General features: G+C 37.5%; 1 protein-coding gene across 9 annotated transcripts in view; it reads right to left on the reverse strand.

The window, feature by feature from the left end:
* The window catches only part of CADPS2 (calcium dependent secretion activator 2), a 284388-nt gene that overhangs the window by 171795 nt on the left and 91949 nt on the right, over positions 1 to 20644 (reverse strand). For all 9 annotated transcript variants that reach the window (XM_077179002.1, XM_077179003.1, XM_077178999.1 and 6 more), the window contains exon 3: positions 18840 to 19172. In XM_077179002.1, coding sequence (XP_077035117.1) covers positions 18840 to 19172 — 333 coding nt within the window. The remainder of the gene's footprint in view (positions 1 to 18839; positions 19173 to 20644) is intronic.

Below are 20644 nucleotides of genomic sequence, written 5' to 3' on the forward strand. Positions count from 1 at the left end.
CACATTTACATGAGCATCACACATAATGCTTCCCACTCTTAAATATAAAGTCATGTTTTTTAAAAATTGCAGCATTAGATATTATTGAAAAAGAGGGTATACAGAAATCTCATTTAACAAAAAACTTTTCAGCTTGCTGCAACAGTAATTGTACCATACCCTAGCTATTCACTGATTTCATCGACACTAGAGATGCTTCCCATGTCACTTAAACCTCACATAACCAATTTGTATTTTAGCAGCAGGGGACCTCAGACTACAGAACACTCTACAGACACCAGAGACCAATTTTCAGTAGATCAGACACATTAGAAGTCCTGACCAAACAAACCAATGTTTCCCCTAAATGCCACATTGGGCGTTGGAAACTTGTAAAACCGAGGCAAAGATATTGACTCCCCTTTTGAGGGCTAGTTAATTCAGTTGGAACACTCCCAACTGAACAAAAGCACGAGTAAGATAGGTTTTCTTTCTCCAAAGATGACTGTGATTTTTAAAGCTTCATCAGAAAAATCAGTACTTATGAGTGACTACACTTGGGTGCATAAAAAGTTACTTTGAAAAAAAAAGACAGATCATCATCTTTTTTTTTCCCCAATGGTGTTACATTAAAACAGCTTTCTAAAATAAACTTACCACCATCAGACATCAAGCTATTAATTAAAAAATATTTTTATTTAATGCTTCAAGTTGCCTTTATTTTTTCTCACTCTGGAAAGGACAATCATCTTTGGAGATAGAGTCAGAGCATCCTCAAAATGGAAGTTGCCCAACAATTCTTATTAAGAAGATTTTAGTTGCTTATGTAAGTGTCCACTTTTGAAAGGCAGACTGAAGCTTTCTACTCCAAATTTCTGCTTTAAAAATTTCAGCCAAAACACTCCCTTGCTTCTGAAGAGACCAGGCTAGACAACAGACAATACACTGCTTTATCCACTATTAGAAAAGTGGTGGCCATCTTGTCAAAGAGTTCAAGCAGTACCTTCCTTTGAAGTAAGGCTCTGACATTTAGCAGGATCCCAACTGTGAAAATCAGCTCAATTCTGATCACATTACAGACCTTTGAAAAATCACTTTTGCAGTAGTCAAGCTCCAAAGAGGCTAAATCAAACTGCATTCAGACACATCTTCAAGTGGTGCTGCCCTCTGTCTTGAATCTGCACGAAGTCAATGCTCCTCAGTTTGTCTGGTCATTTAAGTAAGACTGTAAACTTATCGGAGTTAAAAATCACTATTCAGAAACATCATGCTATCTTACTTGACAAATTGTTGCTTAATTTGTATGCCTGAACAGCACAGAACAGAAATACATCTGTTATAAAGACAGCTGAATAAATGAATGCTTCTATATTTTAACAGGTTGGAAAAAGGCAGCATACTTTGTGATTCCTATTCAAATATTTTTTCTCTTTTAAAATTACTTACAAGGCTGTAATGTAGCAGTGTATTTTGGTCCAAAAGAAAAAAAAAGTACACTAGAAAAAAAATCTGGTTAATGTACAACTTAAGATAAAAAAGGTACTAATGCTGCCAGGAGGTGCTGTGCTAAAGCCCCCAGCACACACCTACACTACACACAAAGTCAGATACCCTGTGCCCAAGAAACAAGATCATAGATGATCTCTTGTTCATGGATGAAGACAAAACTGCTGCAAGTTACTGTTCTTTGTCTTCACAATGCTCAAACCAATAGTTCCTCCACGTGACTATTTTATTATTGCTGTGTTAGCTTCCCTGCAGCTTTCTAATTCACAGTAACATCAACATGAAACTACATACATTTGCCCATAGTATTAAAAATTTCTCTACATTTAATGACTAAAATAATGCTACATATATCTAAGTACTTGCTCTTCTTTCTGCAACATGAAATCCAAAGTATTTTCTCATTCTGTGCGACAATAATGCTTGCTTTTCCTTTACAGCTACCATTTGTCACAATAACCAAGTCTGAGCCTGCTGAGCTGAAAGGTTGTTTGCAGATGCCCCTCTGAGGTAACCTGCAGGGTCCATCCCTGACTACTGCCAGACAGCCAAGGTAAAAACTTCCAACGTAAACCAAATGGAATAAAGGACTTGGATCTAAATTGTTGAGATAATACAATAATGAAAAGAAATGGTTTTCTGGAAGCAACTAATGGCATCCAGGATCCAGGCTGGAAGAGGACAGGGGAGTCCTAGCATTCAACTTTGGGTGCCAATCAAGAAAGCAGCAGGCAGGTAATGGGTGTAGTAGATGCAGATGCTGGCAGTTTGCAGATCACTGTCCTTGCTACTCTTATCTCTGACTCTAAAAAAAAGGAGTTTTGCTCCAGACAGACCTGGTGCCTCTCAGGCCTGGAGGATTTGTTCCCATGCTTATCTTTACACAGGCAGAGTTGCTTGATAGGAGCAGACTGGGAAAAGAATAAAGGTGTCTGCAGTGCTAAGGAGCCACTGTGCACTGAACAAAAACAGCCTGCAGAGATTCCCGAAGTTTCCCAAGTTTGTGAACCAAGATTAGTAACTAAATATGGGAAAGTAGAAGAATCAACAAATTTCAATTCAGGCCAAAACAGAAGAGCCATACCCAGTTCATGACTGAAATCACTTTTGGACATGAATTCAACAGGACTTAACTTCTGAAGGGTAAGACTGTGATGGAAGTAAATTGCTTCCACATCATACCAGAGGTAAAAACCAGATTTAAAGGGCAGGATGTGTGGAACTTTCTTAAGCTACTGCTGGACCTTTTGATAAACCTCCTGCCTCCTGTTTCACAGCAAGAAAGACACAGCTGTAAAAGAAAAGAAAATGTCATCACTCCTTTATTTCAATGGAGGCTGTGCCATTTGGCTTTAGTTTTATATTCTCTTCCTTGTCCACAGATTACACAGAGGATTAATTAAGATTCATAAAAGAGATCAATAAAATGATATTTTAAAATTCTCATATTCTCTGCCTGCTGTAAAATCCCTATCATGAATCATGCAAATGCCTATGCTGACAGATGACCCAGACTGTGGTAGTGAAATCCTTTGGATTCCTCACAGAACTCTGCAACCACAAATTTTAAAAACTCATTTTCTATATCTTGCTCTTCCCAACACAGTCCTTTCCCCAGTCAACATACACAAATCCCTCAAAAATCACTAGTTTTGGCAAATATATGGAGAATTTTGTTTTAGAATATGTGCAACAAAAAATCTACTGAAACATAAGGGAAAGGGTGTCAAGAGAGAGAAAATCTGAACAGTCAAAATAAAGAGGAAGAAAAGGCACCTACTTTTGAAATTATTTCTCTTGTAAATTGCAGCAGACATTTTCAAAAAATTTTATGACAAAACTCAGCTACCACAGAAATAATTTTTGCTTTCAATATGTGTGCAGTAAGTAGACTTATAAAGGCTGCACAGGTCCAAAAGCCATATTAGGTGTTCAAAAACCTTCTCCCAATGCACCATCAGACCTCTCAGGCTTTTTGTATTGATTTTGCTCTAGCAGAGTACAAGACTGCCTCTCAGACAACTGGCCAAGCTGATCACTCAGTTTTCTGGCAACAAAGTGCCCACAAAAAGCTCAAACATCTGCTAAAATTAGTTTTAGTCAAAAGTCTTACTGACTGCTAATTTTTTTAACAGTTTTTTTGGGGGGGGAAGGACGGTAAGCAGCAGTTTTATAATCATATAAATACTGAAATTAGCATATCACTCTCTGTAGTGTGGCAATATTGTTAAAAACAAGTAATAATGCAGGTAAAGAGCAACGCAAATCAACAGTCGAATACTCTACACTGACTTCAGCTGAATAAAAAAAATAAAATCCAATCAAATCAATGTTTTCAAAAACTGTGCTCTGTCTGAGCATCTTCAATGTGTACATATGCACAATGTGTATAGGACCTCACTAAAAATTTTTTTACAATCTTTGTACTACCTAAAAAGCTCTAAAAAATCATGTACCATGTCAGATAGTGAGATATTTTGTTCTCTGAAATATTTTTATAAAGTCCTGAACCTGTTTATTTGATTCCAATACTGATTTGTAAGATACCACTTATACTAATTGCCTGTACTCATTAATTAAACTTACTGTATACTGATTTATAAAATATGGTTATCATAAAAATATTAAAACCAACCCAGAATCAAGAGTCATTATTATATTAATGAATTAAATCAATTAAAAAATAATTCAGACTATAAAATTTTAAAATACAGACTTTTTTTTAATCAACTAGTGGATGGACCCTTAGGAAATTCCCAAAATACTCAAAGCTGAGAATTTAATATGGCCTGTCCTTACATTCAAGTTTGGTAAATAAAGTATATGCAGTTTTGAGTTTTTAGCACTGGTTAAAATGTCTCTCATTATTCATTTTATTTAGGGACTTCCAATACCAAAATCCCAAGTAAAACCTACAATAAGACCTGAAAATGAACAGGAAAGGAAGTACATACAATATTCAAGCTAGTCACAGTGTACACAACGGGAAGAGCTAACATACATCCACTCCATTCAGCACATGCACAGAGGTCAAACTTTCACTGTACATTGCCATTTCTGTAAATGGTAAGACATTTGAAGAAATAAATATACACCATGTATTAATGAGGAAATCTCTATCAAGAAAGAGTTTATTTAATACTGTGATGTGCAGCTGTACAATGCAACTTCAGTCAATGACTGCTTCCCTTTCAATCATCTTTCCTACTTGACTGCTATTAACCTTTCCGAGAAGCTGTAAGTCGTGGAAAACCTTTTATTAACAGTGAACTTGATTAACCTTGCCAGACAACCTTGGCCTTTCTTGTATGTCCCAAATGTCATGTGACATTTAAGATTCTTCTACTTAATATTACCATTTCTGAGGAAAACTAAAAAATAAATTTAACAGTTCAAAATTTTTTCTAGACCAAATGAAAATGTAGCCTTCAATATTTTATTGCATATTTTGATCTACAGAGTTGAACTGATATTTTGTGAACAGGACTCAGAAAAGTAATGCAAATGTCCTTGCACAGTTAAGAATGAGGTTTTTCTATTTGGATTTGAACAGAACCCCAGCACCACTTTTGTTAATGAGAGCTGAAAAGAAACTAGAGCTTCCCAACCAGGATTTTCACTAATTTATAGGCATGGTCCTTTCCACAACACAGTCATTTAATTGCTCTGCATTGATTGCCCAAATAAAACATACATTTTATAGGACTGTTGGTGTTCTGATAATCTAAATTCCAAGAGCTGAGATCGGTTTCTTGTCTTGAGAAAATCATGGCAAGAGGTATGTAAACAAATGAAGAGAATTCAATGATGCACACATATCACTATTTTGCCTAGATATTGGGATAACACCATTTGAAGAAAGTCTGCTAAGACCTCGTATTTACAAAGAAAATCACTACCTCCATACTGTCTGCTACTAGTTTTAATTCTGACTTGATGCAAAGATAAAAGCTGATGCTTTATTTGGTTCACAGAAGCTGTTAATTATGCAATGTGAGCATTCAGTGATAAAGATACTCTGACCTAGATACAGATACTTTAAATATTTATTTATTCACAGCAGTCTGTTTAGGCAACAAGGAGAGAAAAATGAGACAGCATGTACTTAGACATCTAATGGTCTTTACTTAGAGTGTCTGTAAGTATTACAGACTCTTTACTTAGCCTTGGAATCATTATAATACTTGGACATTACTACCAGCAGATTCTGAAAGGGGGAAAAAAGCCCAAATAAAAAACAAATTTGAAAAAGAAAACGACAACATTAAACTCCCCCAGAATTTGGTCCATATAGACCAGAATTGTGGGTGTGAAAGGGACAGCAGAAGAGATTATTTGGGTAAAATGCTGAGGCCTGGCTGCTCTCCAAAGCAAACATCTCTAACGATAGTTGTGGAGCCTGAGGAAATGCGTGGCATGCTCTGAGGTACACCCAGGCAAAATCCTATTTATGTCAAATTATGGACCTGCTCTCCAGCAACTTGTCCATACCCTTTTGAACCTCTGCCCTCATCACTCCCCATGACAAAAGGTTTGGGAAGTTCTCCAAAAGTTGTATACTGAAGCACTGCTTCCATTTTCAATCTCCTACAAATTTCCTTGAGTGTCCCAGTTTCTGGTGGTGTGGCATTTACTGAGTGAAGGTACACAGTCACCTTACCCACTACCTTCATGACTTTGTAAACTTCAACCAGACTCCTCCCTGTAAACCTTCTCAGCTGCAGATTGAAGAGTTGCAGCCCTTTCATCTCTGCAAAATGCTGCTGTTCCATGATTTTCAATGCCACCCTCTAGTCCTCACTGACCTCCCCTATATCCTTCAGAGAGGGAGAAAAAAGCTGCACACAATACTGAATGTAAAGGCATAAGAAGGTTATATACAGCAGGAAAATGATAGCACTGTTGTATAAAGAACTAATCATTTCACCACAGGGAAACCAAAGTGTCTTTCTGACTTGTAACTGCCCATGCTCAGTTCAGCATCTTCTGGACATGCACTGGTTTATTTCTCCTCTGGTGCAGCCCCTTAGCTTAGCTACATTAGAGCTACATGAAATCACACCTTGTCACACTGCTGCCCATGCAGTTTTGTGAGATCCTCCTGGAGTTCCCTGCAGCTCAAGCAACATTAGAGTAGACAAAACATTTCACCTCATCTGTAAAGTCAGAGATTTCTTTTACATTGCCTTTTCCAGGGCAAAATATATTGAATAAACATGCAACAATTCTCCTAAACAGAGTGAACCAGATAGAAAAAACGCCTAAAACTCCCCAGGAACAATCAAATGGAAAACATAAGAAACCTTTATCCAACACCTCCTTTGAAAACATCATGACTGTACCATAAGAAGACTGCTACTTAGACTTGGATATTTACCACAGTTTGTCATTCAGAAAAAAGTGTCATGGGGTGATGAGGAGTCAGACCATTGGGTGTCTAGAGCAGCACTGTTTTTATATAACAAACATAAATATTAAACTGCACAATTAGATGTGATTAGAATCACATTAGGATTCAAATTACTGAATCAGTAAGGGATTACAGAGGAGAAAAAAGATGTCAGCACAGGTCAGAAGGGCCACTGAAAACAATTGAATTTTCTGCCTCTCTTTCTCTTGGCATTTGCAATGCAGCAGAGCAGTTGACAAAATCCAGGTTTGCCCTTCTTACTGGTTGAAACGACAATGTTTGGCCACCACTGCTGGACAGGATGAAAACACAAGGAAAGCACTTTATGCTGTGACAGAGAAGGATAATAATGACAAGCTCTTACTATTTACAGATTTAGTTTACAAAAAATTTACAGATTTATTTACAATAAATACTAAGAATACATCCTTCAGATAAATCCAAGACATGGATGCAAAGCATCATTTTTTTATTAACAGAAATGAAAAAATAAGTCTCTAATATGCCATACTTTACTTTTAAAATTTTTAATCTAACTATATTTTGGTTTTCACATCTGCTTATTGGAGTTCAGGAACACCTTTAAGACAGACTTTTCACACTTATCACAGTGCTGTCTTCCACACTGTAAAGGTCATAGTTACTGTTGACAGTAACTATGAAAATGCCTTCCACCCCAACTTTGCCACAAAAATTACAAATATCCATGCACAAAATAGCTTAACTTTTACTTATTTTTTTTTCACTCAAGTCTTAGTCTTCTTATTTGTATGAGTGTTCTTCCTACACCTAGGCAGGGCAAAAAGCTTCAAAGCTATTTACAGAGTCTATTGAACCATCTAAAAAAGTACCTTTTAAGTCAGAACTGTAGGGTCCCTAGGTAATCAATGGAGAGATGGAAAAGCCCCCAGAGTTATTTAAAGTGCTTAAGCAGTTATCTGTACGCCTACCATGAATACTGTGGAAGTCCCAGCTGCACTGGTAATCTCTGGTGAGTAAGAGGATCAAAGAAATGGGTGTTTTTATTCTCTCTCTCACCTTCCCCCAGACCCTGCTGAAATAGATACTGGCTGTCACCTTAAATACAACTTAGTTTCAGGTTCTGCCTAGGGAATACCCTCCCACACCCACCCTCCTCAGGAAGTGATGGGCCTTAAATGAGTTATGACTCACGTCCTGATCCTCCTTAGGAAAAGTCTTCCACCCTCCTCCTCTCCCACCACCTGCACAGAGATTACCATATCCAAGACAACCAAAAGATTAGCATGCAAACCTTGTTGGTATATGCATATTTATGTCCTAAAGTGGCTCACAGTGTTTTCTATTTTCCTGAAGTCATCCTTGCTTCATAAGGAAATCCCCTCTCCTTCTGCTTACCCTACTCACTCTCCAAAAATATCATGCAAAATGTTTTCTTGCCTTACTAATCACTGGTAAGAATTTCTTTGGGTTGTTGAAACCAAAGGGAATATATGCAATTAGGGCAATAAATGTTAATGAGACTTGCATTAAGTAAGCAAAAGCACCTTGAATGTCATGTCCGTATTTTTTCTAAATAATTAAATATTGTTGACTTTATTAGACAGACTTCAAGCTGATAACTTTCTGTAAATATGATGTGGAGAAGCTAGATGTTAGCAGAAATGGAATCCAATTCCCCCCTTTCTGTTCCATTCTACAGCATAAGATGGAGAATGTTCTGTATTTCCACCTATTTCTAGGGGTCAGTGGTGGTGTGATGTATAGATACCTATGCACAAAATAAAAAATACCAAACAGTTGAGTAAGGACTGAAGAATAGATTCAGTCCAGGGGTTAATGTGTAAGAAGGCAAACTTCAGATTTGTGTTGTACCATGAGAATTTGACTTTGCTATCTATGAAGGTTCTGATCTGTGGAGTGAGGTCCAAAACACAACAGTTTAGGGCTCATCAGTCTAAAAATCTAGTTTAAAATCCTTCATGTTAGGTTAGCAATCCAGTCCACAATCATGTCTCTTTGCCTTCTTGCCATGTTGGATGACATCTGGGCCATCTTTGTTGTCATCCTCTTACAGTCACCTTTGATGTCAGGGTCATGTCACCAGTGCTCACACAGATTAAGGGGCAGTTGCTGGAAGGCTAAAAGGCCTCAGGAATCTTTGTACCCTCACAGATGCAGGCTATAAGGAAGTATAAAGGTTTGACCAGCAGATGGGAGCCGTTGTACAGGACAGGGTGAACTCAACTAGTAACACTTTGCTTTGTCTTTCTTCTGATCTCACCCCCATGACCTGAAGTGTCCAACATGTACTCTTTCCACAACAAAACTCATTCATCCGCTTCTGCAGCCAGGGTCCTGAACCAGTTTTCCAGAACAACTGCAGAGAGACAGGGAGAGCTTCTCCTGCTGCTAGAAGATATAAACTTCCAGCTTCTCTTCTCCTGGAAACATGGAGATTGCTAACATCACGCATGTGTGAAAACACCGGTTTTCACAGAAAGTCTGCTATCCATCTTTAGGCAAAGTAGTTACTCCAGTATGGTAAACATGGAATATCATTCAGAAAAGTTTCCCTAGGGAGGCATTGGTGTTTCAGAAAAGATTCTGCTGTCTCCAGCCCCCTAAGAAAAGACACAGTACAGTGAGAAGACCGTGCCAGATTGACTGGAACATGAGTTTACAGAGTTTACAGTGCTCCTAAGAATAAAATAAAGCTTCTTCAGAAACTCTGTGTACCTTGGAGGCTCTCTCAGGCATGGTTCAGTACTATCTTCCCTCATTTACAGGAAATTTAGTGTTCCCACATTAAAAAACCTTAGCACTGCATGACCAGTTAGGAAGACAGCTTATTCCAAGGTGATACCAGGAGTGACTCGTCCCTTACATCACTGCAAGGGATATTTCTCCTGCCATAGCCCCAGAGTGCTTACCATACAACACCTCCTTCTAACATCAGCTAAAAGTTGACATTTCTACTAAATATACAGCCTCAATATTATTACAGAATTTTCCTGTTTGTAGCTAAAATGTCTGGAAGTCAATTTATATATTCATTATCTCAAGAAACAGATTCCTATAAAGAAAAAGTACAGATGAATCCTATTTTTACTCTTCTTTTTTTCTCAATAGGCTGTAAACTTTAAGTCTGAGGGTTACTTTTTTTTTTCAGTGTCTACTCATGTTACTGACCAAGGTAATTTTAGTTGGCCTGTGAATTTTTATATAATGCATATAGCACTAAAATGAAGATAATTCACCTACGTATAGAAGACTAGAGAGAGAAACAGGCATGTCCTTGTAAACATTTCAGAAGTTGGAAATGATGAACATCTAATCACAAATCAGACAGTTTTGGCACAGACACCAGATTGAATCTGAACAACAATCCTTGAGGCTTGTAATACAAAGTATGGGAATAAATGAAAGGACAAGCAGCACCTCCCTGCGTGATGGTGAGAATCAATCTGCTTTCAAGGTGAGAAGGTATCTGGGATGGACAGCCTGAAAGCTTGGAGATTGAGAGATTAGATCCTAGAGCTCAGGACAGCCTCAGCAGAGGAGACAGCTGAAAAGGTGTCCTGAGAGCTCTCTCATTTTTAGGACAGGCACAGCAATACCCTCCTAGAGGACAAAAAAATAAAACCACTTGAATTATTGCTCATTCAAAAAGAGCTGTAGATTTCTCAGCCATTTTACATAAAACATTACTCTTGCATAGTGCAGTCCATCCTGTATTTTGGAGGTGCTATTACATTTCTATTTAAAATATCACAGAATCACAGAATAGGAGGGGTTGGAGGGGACCTCTGGAAAACATCTAGTCCAGCCTTCCTGCCAAGGCAGGGTCAAACCTAATGTGTCCAGATGGGATCTCCCTGAGCAGCCTTTTCTAGTTCTTCCTGATAATGAGTTTATGGCCAAAATATGTATCTGTCATAGAGAAAGGAGACAGCTCATTTCCACATGGACCTGTAACTTTGCCTCTGGAGTGACTGGGGTGCAGGAACCTCTAAGGATCTTGTCCCAGAAGCTATTTGCAAAGAAACTTCCTCTAAAGAGGGAAGAGCGAAGAAGGTTCTCCCTCAAAAACTCAAAAAATGGGGGGAAAAAGAAGCTGAGCTTCAGAACAAAAAATTCACTACCAATGAGCCAGAGAGATACAGAAACAGGGTCATTCTTCTCCAGTGGCTTTTCCACAGGAATAGCCTCACAGTGGTTGCTGAAGACACCTCAGGATGAAAAATGCTGCAGAGAAACAAGTGATTGTCTAAACAAAACTTCTTTACTTCAAATTGATAAAGACAAAATATAAAATACTATCATGCCATAAGAAGAACAGGTAACTAACTCATGCTAAGGGTCATTAACTTACTCAGCTTGCTCACAGGGATTCATTCAAATGCACCCATAAGCTAGCAATCAGACACATTAATAAACTTAATCATCAGTCTGGAAATGTGGCTGTAAAAATTATTTGTTTTGTATTCACCTACTGAAGACATAGAATCTCTCCTTAAAAAAGATTAAAAAATAAATTAATAATACAACAGCCTTTGCTGGAAAAGATTTATTTTTATTCCTTAATTCTAAAGTAGACAAATTTTTATTCTCATCTGGTAATATAAAACATGATGAGTCAAATGCACGGGTGATTTTAATATAAGTGCAAGTTAAATGCTGGATATATTTGGCTTTGAGTGTTCAGGCAAGCTTAACTCCCTTGGATCTAGAACTCAAGCAACTGTCAAAACACCATTAATTACTTCATTAAAGCTCCAAAAGAGTATTTAGGGGAAGCAACACAGGCAAGGTAAAATTAAAAGCTTAGAGGATCTCCTTTTATAAAGCCCAGAACAACTTCCTTATTTCTTTGTGCTAACACAGCCATTCTAGTGCTGTTCCTTCACTCACTGAATGCCAAAGACAGTCTCAGAAAACAAAGCAGATTGAAAGAAAGATCTGCAGCCAAATCCCAGTGTCCATGATTTCCATCCTCAGAGAAGGCATAAGACAGAGCAGGGTACATGGGGGATTGATTCTCACCTTCTCTCTGCTGATTGCCAGTCAGGCCTCTCATGACACAGAGATGATGCACAGAACAGGCCCACGAGGATGCCAACTCAGAAAACACAAGTAAATCCACTAGTCTATGAGTGTTGGTACTCTCTCAGTCTACTGGAGACCCTAAATGTCCAATTCCCTCATGCAGATGCAAAACAGAAGCCACACATGCATAAAGAGCTCTATGATAGAAAAATCCACATGTAAATTTCATCTTGAAAGTGCAAAACTATCCTTCAGAGTTTTTTCTTAATGCTTATACTGGACAAATAATGCTTTCAAGTTTTATGGTTTTCAGAAGATCCACTTGTTTTTCTTTTAAATGTGAATGTCAAAGCCAATTTTCCTTGTGCAATAGCTGCATAAGAAGGATACTGCAATACCTCAAGTACTGAAAAACGTATTAATGCTGCCAACATACCATTTCTCCCTGGTATTTTCTCAGTATTGCTTTAGCTACAAACAAAAATAATTCAAAGTATTTAATGATGTAGCTTGCATGGCTTCTAAACATTGTTCATAGTCAGATACTTAAGCATGGTGAAAAGGTAACTTGCTTTTCTGAGGATGTTTTAATATTCTTTCCATCACTCTTCTATCATTAGAGTAAATGAGAACAAATCAACAACCTTTGGGCCAATCAGAGACTTTTTTCCCAAAGTAAACTCTGCCATTATAGAAAAAAACATTTGTTTACAGGAGCTAAAACACTCTCTCTCCAGCCTATTTAAATACCATCACTGCATGCTAACAGAACTGAAGCACCTGGGGTTACAAGACTTCCTTTTTCTTCAGAACTCATGCTATTTAGTTGAAAATCCAAACTGGCCTGACAAACACTATTCATTTTAGCTCTGAATTTCTCACAAGAGGATTACAGAAGTAATCTTGGGAGGAATAGTTGAGGTTGCAGCACTATTTCAAATTTTTTGTCTTGAGCGAGACCTTTCCAAACCTTTTGAATGGAGGTAAAAATACCAATGAAGAACATCATTAAGAAAATATAATTACTGAAATAATTTCATATTAAAATCCTACATGCATATAATCAAGAATGACATCTCATCCAAAATCCTGTAGGAAAAGTACAATTTGCTTCTTCATTGAAATATTTGGATTGAATTATTCTGCTCAAGAACAGACAGTGGCAGATCTTTCTTCCCCATGAAGAGGGTAAAATCAATCAGAAAACAAACTTTTACTTTTTGGGAAGACACCAAGAAGGAAGATATATTCTGGATATATTCTAAGATATATTTACAGGTACTAGAAACTAAAAGCATGTGTGAATAAGCCTGAAGTGTGGTTATTTGAATTTTTCTGCTATAAAAGGCATTAAACACTTTTCAGGTTGACAGACACATAGGACAATTTAAAAGGACTGACCTGTTCTGTAAGGAAGGACATCACATTATCCCATGACAATGTGCAGAAACTTTCTAGACTCACATTTAGCATATAAAAATCCAGTCAACACTTGAATACTAACTATAACTCTACACCAGCCTGCCACAGCCCCACAAAATCAGTGCTTTTCCTCTCCCCAGACATCTCTCATACCACTGAAGTCCTTTCTGCCCACTGAGAGGCCTGACAGCTTCTACCCTCACTCCTGCCCTGTCTGCATCCACTCTGCAGTGTCTGCAAAAATGTCTTTTATCTAGAGAGCAAAAAACCCTGCCCCATGCTGGGGCTGTGCATCAGCTACCCAGCAGTAAACTCTTAGCAGGTAAGGCCTGAAAGTAGCAAATCTCCTGTATAAAGCAGGTGATGAGAACGAGAATTGTTCTGTGTGGTGTGGGATTTTTTTTTTTAAAGGACAACAGGAATATCTTGTGCAAGGTGAAAGGACATTTTGAGCTCTATGGGATGTTTAAGACACCAGTGGATGTCTTAGCTAACAACGGATGTTACCTTGAAAATACAGCAATGGACCTTGCCAATATTTTTCACAGGTTAATTTGTTGTGCAAGGTAAAATTGTGCATGAAATAAGTAATGACAGTCATTGGTGACCATCAGAAATACACTGGCTTAACAGAAGCCCTGGTCTGTTATATTATCTCACAGATGTCAGTGTCTTTTCTTGTGACTAAAGCCCTTGCAGATATATATATATTTATGTGTTCTAGAATATACAGCCCAAACCAATTTTTTCCCTGTGCCAGGTCTCAACTTAAAGAATTAACAAATCTGTTTAAATTTTGGTCTAAAACCTAAACTGAATCTTAGTACTTGTTTAATTACTCCAAGAAGAAGAAAACCAACTCTACACTGAAAATTTCTGTACAAAGGTATCATTCTTCTTTGTGCTTCATAAACTCATACTTGTCCTCACAACTTATACAGGGTATGAAAGTTTCTACAGAAAATACCCAGAAGTATGAGAAATTCTGTGATCTGTGAAATAATTCTACTATTTCTCATCATTTTACCAAGGAAAGGCAAAAACTAAAAACATGCAAAAGACACAAAGGCCTTGCTGCAAATTAAATTGCCCTTAATCTGACTTATTTCCAAAACTGCATAATTAACTGGACTTCAGAAAAGTGCTGGTCTAAAGACTGCAATTGTATTGAGCACCATAAGCAGATTTCAGTCAGAATAAATTCTAGATAGAAACTAGAAGAGTTCTTAGAATAGTTTCTTAGAATTAAAAATAAAAAATATTTATTATGGAAGATACAATATAATCCATCGTTCTCAATATTAAATACTTTTACAAAAAGTAGTATCTTGCAAAAAAATAAGAATCAGACATAATACAAGAATTTAAAGCAGATAAATATATCTTGTAGCAAAGCACCATCTAAAGCTATTTTCAAAAGAACTAGTTTGTGGTTGATTACCAAAACTGTCAAGACTAAAACACTTAGCAAATAATTCTGCTTAAAAACTGTTACATTATACTGAAAGTTATTTATTGCTTGTTAGAAAATAGAATGTGATTTGCATTCTTTTATTATGAAAAGTATTGTTCTCTCCTCTGGGCACCCAAGAAGAGAATTTAGATCACCCAAAGAAGGCAACCCTATAAAGGCATTTTCAAAATAAAATAAACTCCTGTGTGGAATTACAATTTACCTGACAAAGAAATTCTGGTTCTGATGAAGTGGTGTAATAATAGTGTATGGCCACAAATCAGTTTGAGTTTGACTTTCAGTTTGACTTACTGCAAAATTATCTTCTACATCAGCAAATAAATAAAACTTTTAGAAAAAGGAAAAAAGTATCATGTCTGATCTCTGTAAATCAAAGAAATTGAAACAGTTTGGCCAAGCATCTCAAACGCAAGTGAAGGAGCTCAATAAGTCCCAGCTAACTACAAATCATTTCTTTATCATACAACACAGCTTGAGGCAACACAATGTAAATAAAAATCAGGTGAAAGTCTTAACATTTACAAAACTGAACCTTTTAATCACAAAGAGATGTGGGTGGTTAACAGCAGTTGCTGGTCATTCACCAAATTGTGAAGTCAAAAACAAGATCACAGACATCTTCAACATCCTCATGTGAACATCTTGTTAATGTCCACTCCCTAAGTACAAGCTCAGGCATTTAGTGTATGCTAGAAAATTGTGAAAAAAAAGTTCTTCTTTGAAAAAAAGAAAGCATAAAATTCTCTACTCTGTTAGACTGTGTCAGAGGGTTAATCTACCCTGGCAGATTAATCTGATTAGGTTTTTCTGCTGGTTGAATGAACATTGGTTCTCACTGCTATCACATGAGGGATGGAGAACCACAGCCAGTGTGGATGGGCAGGAACCCACACCCAGCAGAACAGCCTGCTGGGCTGAGATACCAAGGTACCAATGGTCTAGGAGTTGAAGGGAATGCTCCATTTAGAACAGGCTGAGGAGCAGAAGCCACAGAAATCCAATAAAAAGTTCTAAATGCTGAGGAAGTCACAAGGAGGAGGCAGGCAGACAATACCTCCTACGGTTATACAGAGCACCCTTGTCTGCTTAGCAACCCTGTAGGAGCAGGATAATTTACTCTTATCATCAACATTGTAAGACATTTTTCTGTTTCCTATTTCCAAATGGCTGGCAGGCATTAAAAAAATGGGGGAAAGAAGTTTTCTGCACAAATTATAACTGTACAGATTTGCTTTAAAGGGCAGCTGTTTCTCAGAGCTGGAAAATATACAGAATTTCATATATCTGATTCTCTGCTAGAAGCACAGGCTAGAAGCCAAACTAATCAAACCTCTATCAAAAATACAATTTTAACATCTATTTGGGCTTGGACTTATCTCACTGCTCCCAGACATTATTGATTATCATTATCTGCATGTCTCTAGTATTCTAAACAGCAGCAGCAAAGGGAAATGAAAGTGAGCATTTCCATACAAAGACAGATAGAGGCTTCTAGGGCAGAATGAAAACTGCTGGTGCTGACTGAAAACAGAGCCTAACTTCATCTCAACTTCTATAAATACACTGTCAATAGAAAGGAATAAGATACAGCCTAAACTAAAGTATTATTAAAACTGTAATGAGAAATAAGGGATTTCACCAAAGGAGAAAAGGTATTACATTATCAGGGACTGGTTGCTGTCTACGCTGCACTTCTTGGCAAGGTTAGGTACGATTGTTGTCTTTTTCTTTGCAACAGACTTCTCCTCATAACTTTGGTCTATTATGTGCTTGACTGGACCACAGGAACAGGATATGAAAAATGTTGTTGGTAGCAACTCTGTTGGAGTACATAATGAAAGTTTTTGCTTTAGCAAAGCAACCTCATCCTTGCCTCAGAAAACTAAAATCTGCAGAAAGCTAGAATCCCAAACAGGGGTATAGTCTTGAAGCCTTTCCCTCTCCATTCTTTCCAGCTTTGGGTACACAGGTGCTCATATATCTGCTCCTGAAGAAGTAGATTTTCATGACTTCCCATCCTCCAATACTTACATGGATTCAGGGTAAACACTGTGTACTTCAGAGACCTGCATGGGAGATTTTACAGACTTCAGACCTCAAAAGCAGGAGAGCAAGAAAAGTGCCTTCTCTTAATCCCATTGAATCATCTTTGCACACATCAGAGTGGTCAATCTTTCTCCCTTCTTACCCACAACAAGGTTATTTTCTCTTTAATTTGCAAGTAAAAAATTTTAAAAAAAGACAACCATTCTATGCTCACAATTCTACCATGTTAGAAGACAGAAATTAGCCAATGGGATGTTTCAGTCTTTCTATGGGTTATGGACCAAGAATTATACAGAAAATTGTTGATATTTGCCAAACAGTTTTAGTCTATCACATTTTATACAGATATGAACCAAAACAAAGAGGCCTTCAAGTATACAGATACAATAACCTAGTGGACGTATCATCAAAATCACTACTAGACTAAGGGAACAATTTTCTTGTTTAATTGTTCAAAGTTCTGCAGGTCACACTTTTTGTGTTCCTCTAGCCCAATGCAGACTAACAGCAGATTTTGACCACCCACAGCAATGTAAAAAGCAAGACTTAGCAATCCCCAGACACCAGAGGAGAAAGGAATCCCTATTGAGTTTCTACTATAAGTAACAAGTTATCTACTTGGCAAATAATAGTGGTTTTTTCATGTTTTCAGATGATGGAAAAGGTTGCCCATAAGGTTTGCACAATCTGTCTCTGTTCTTAGAAGTTTTAAGACCTGCCTGGTAAAGCCCTCAGTAACCTAGCCTGTCCTCATGGCTCACCCTGCTCTGAGCAGGAAGCTGCACTGAATGACCTCTGGAGGACTTATCCAAACTGCCTCCCATGCCTCTATGTTCTATTGTATATAAAACCCTCCCAAAATTATTCCCCTGGATTTCAATGCTTTGTCATCTTATTACCAACCCACACATCTCAGAGGTTTAGCAATTTACCTGAAAATTTAGAGGCAAAAGGAAAAAAGATGGGACCAGTAGGAACAAAAAGAAGGAATACTTTCTATTTCTTTTAATTCATAACACTGCTCCTAATTTGATGCAGCAGAAATGTTACATGCTGCAGATGTTTTGATCATATAACAGATACATGATTTCATGCTACACTAACACATATAATTTTTTCCTATATTAAGATGGCCTATAATTTCAAACCAGCCTTCAGCATAATATATGAAAAACATTTCAGCTGTAATCTGGTTGGATATTTCATAAACAGTGTAAGAAGCTGTCTGATCTCAGTTTAAATGCTTCGTTTATGATGCTTGGTTGTGAGACTAGCAAAAACACCTTTTTCTTCAGGTTTTTCCTCCGTAAGTAACTGTTAATTTACACTTCCATCACTATGAACACTGGTTAATAAAATATTTTTACATACCAAATATATTACTGATAGCAAGAGACTATACACATAAATCTGACTGTTGAATGGACTGTCTTGGCCTCAGTAATTTACAGGAAAAATCATTTATCCAACAAAACAACAATGCAGAAATGTGAAAATTAGCTTTGCAGAGGATGCTTGAATGGAAGCACATTTAGTTCTAACACACAAACCTTCTAGATACTGGATGTCCAACAGGAGCCTGAATCACCTGTCATCTATTTATGGCAGCAAATCTCTTTTAAAGATTAACACACACAGGCTTAGAAATGTATGTGCATGCATATGCAATTTATCAGAGGGTATGCAGATGTACAGATCATGGCACGTTCCTCAGAATCACTCAAATCATGTGAGCTGTGACACTGTAAAAGGAGACCCCTGTAGCATAAGTACCACATTCTCTGCACACCCTTTATCCAAGTGCTCAGCAGCAATTAGACCATGCAAAGATTCCTTGCTGAGCAGTCTCATCTCCTTGGACTGCAGAAATGTACCTAAAATTGAATGATTCTACACACAGAGAGGAAGCACTGGACCAGCTGGCAGAGGGGAGATATTCTGGACACAACAAAACCAAATGACACCAATACTTACTTGGCAGGCATTATAAATCAACTGGTGTTCCAATTTTTTGATCCCTAGAATCTGCTGAAACATTTCATAAAGCTGTTCCTTGCTCAGAATCAGCTCTGACACAGCACTTAAGGCCATTCTATTCGGCTGTTTGCCAAAGTCCTCTTCTCCCCTGTATATGGCGTCGTATTTGGCTAGCCAAGAGCTCAACACTGTCTCTTTGCTTAATCCATCGATTTCCGGCAAACTTCGGACTCTCTTCTCTATGTTTTTCTTAAAAACATCTCTAAAGTCACTTGCAGAACATCCTCCACTGTGGACCATTCTTGCAACTCGGTCACTCTTGAGAAATACCTTTTAAAGTAAAAAAAGAGAAAACAAAAACAAAACCAGTTAGGCATGGACACAAATACAAAACAATCCCTGTGTAAGGGAATACAAGATAGTATTTTGCTCCTACACAAGATCGCTTTATATGAGAGAGTTATACAGTTTGTTCTGTTTGTTATGGGTTTTTTTACAAGTACTTATGCATAAATTTAGAATAGCCAGACTAGATGAACTTTGAATTAACAGCAGCTTATTTAAAATTTACCCACAATGAGACAGAAATCCAGGAGGAAAAAAGGAGGAAAAAAACACCACCAAAAAAAATTCCAAAAAACCCTAAAGAAACACCACAATCAATATTAACAATTGAGAAGATAGACTCAAAGGCACAGAGCTCTTTCTACTACTGTAAATACAATACTGGAGATACAGTATGGGATTCTCCATGTAAAATCACCAATGATCAACATAAAAATACCTCTCCCAAGTACTCATACTCTAAGATATGACAAGTCAAATTAAAACAACAAACCAATTAAATCAGCTACACATTCTGTAAAAACTTTTCAGTGTTCAAGAACGGTTGTTTTCATCACTTTCAGAAGGGCCTTGGCAAGGTCAGCCTTTGCAGACACTGTATGTGGCCTGCATGTAGCTCATTTATAGCACCAAGTCTCATGAAACTGTTTCTCTACAAGATACAACCAACAAAAAGTTGACAATGCAGCACAATCACCTGTGTAAACAATGGATGTGTGCCTTGGACAGGGATTAAACTACATCATGCCATTGAAAGGATAACTCATGGAGAACCACCTGGATTCTGCAGGAGAGGGAAGATGAATCAAGGCCCTCCACTCTGCATGGTTCAGCTGCTTGGGTGCCACAGCAACATCCTAAGCACAGCTGAAATGCAAGGAACAGATGAGAAACCACAAAGTTTCAACAGAACCATCACCTTTCTGACTGTCTGCTCTCTCCAGTCAGATGGATGAACTGGGAATTAAACATGCACCTTCAGACATTCATTACAGTCACCAAGTGCTATGAAATCATGATTTCATATGATTTTGTGAATGGAAATGATAGCACAGCAGAGCTCTGACTCCAGGTCATGTTAGAAGATGGTGTACCTAACAACCAACCTAAGCCAACCTACTGTGCTTCACTTTCAAAATACAGAAAAGGGGAGTAACAGAGGAGCTGAAAAGCTGAGCAGAGTTGCAAACAGATCAAGAAAAATTAATTCTAAAATGTGTCAACGCACGTTCTCTTGCAGCATATTTTAAAATGTGGTTACTTATAAAATGTATTTTTCAGTAGATATCCTAATCAATATTGCACAGGAATGCTACAGATTAAACCTAAAAGTATTTGCCCAAGGAGATTATTTTAAAAACCCCCATATATACTAATCCCATGTTATGCTCTATCTGTTCTACAATACATTTTCTTTTATGTAAACACCTAAGGTTAAATTCTTACCCATAATGGGA

The sequence above is a fragment of the Agelaius phoeniceus genome, chromosome 5, assembly GCF_051311805.1.
Source record: "Agelaius phoeniceus isolate bAgePho1 chromosome 5, bAgePho1.hap1, whole genome shotgun sequence".
NCBI lineage: Eukaryota > Metazoa > Chordata > Aves > Passeriformes > Icteridae > Agelaius > Agelaius phoeniceus.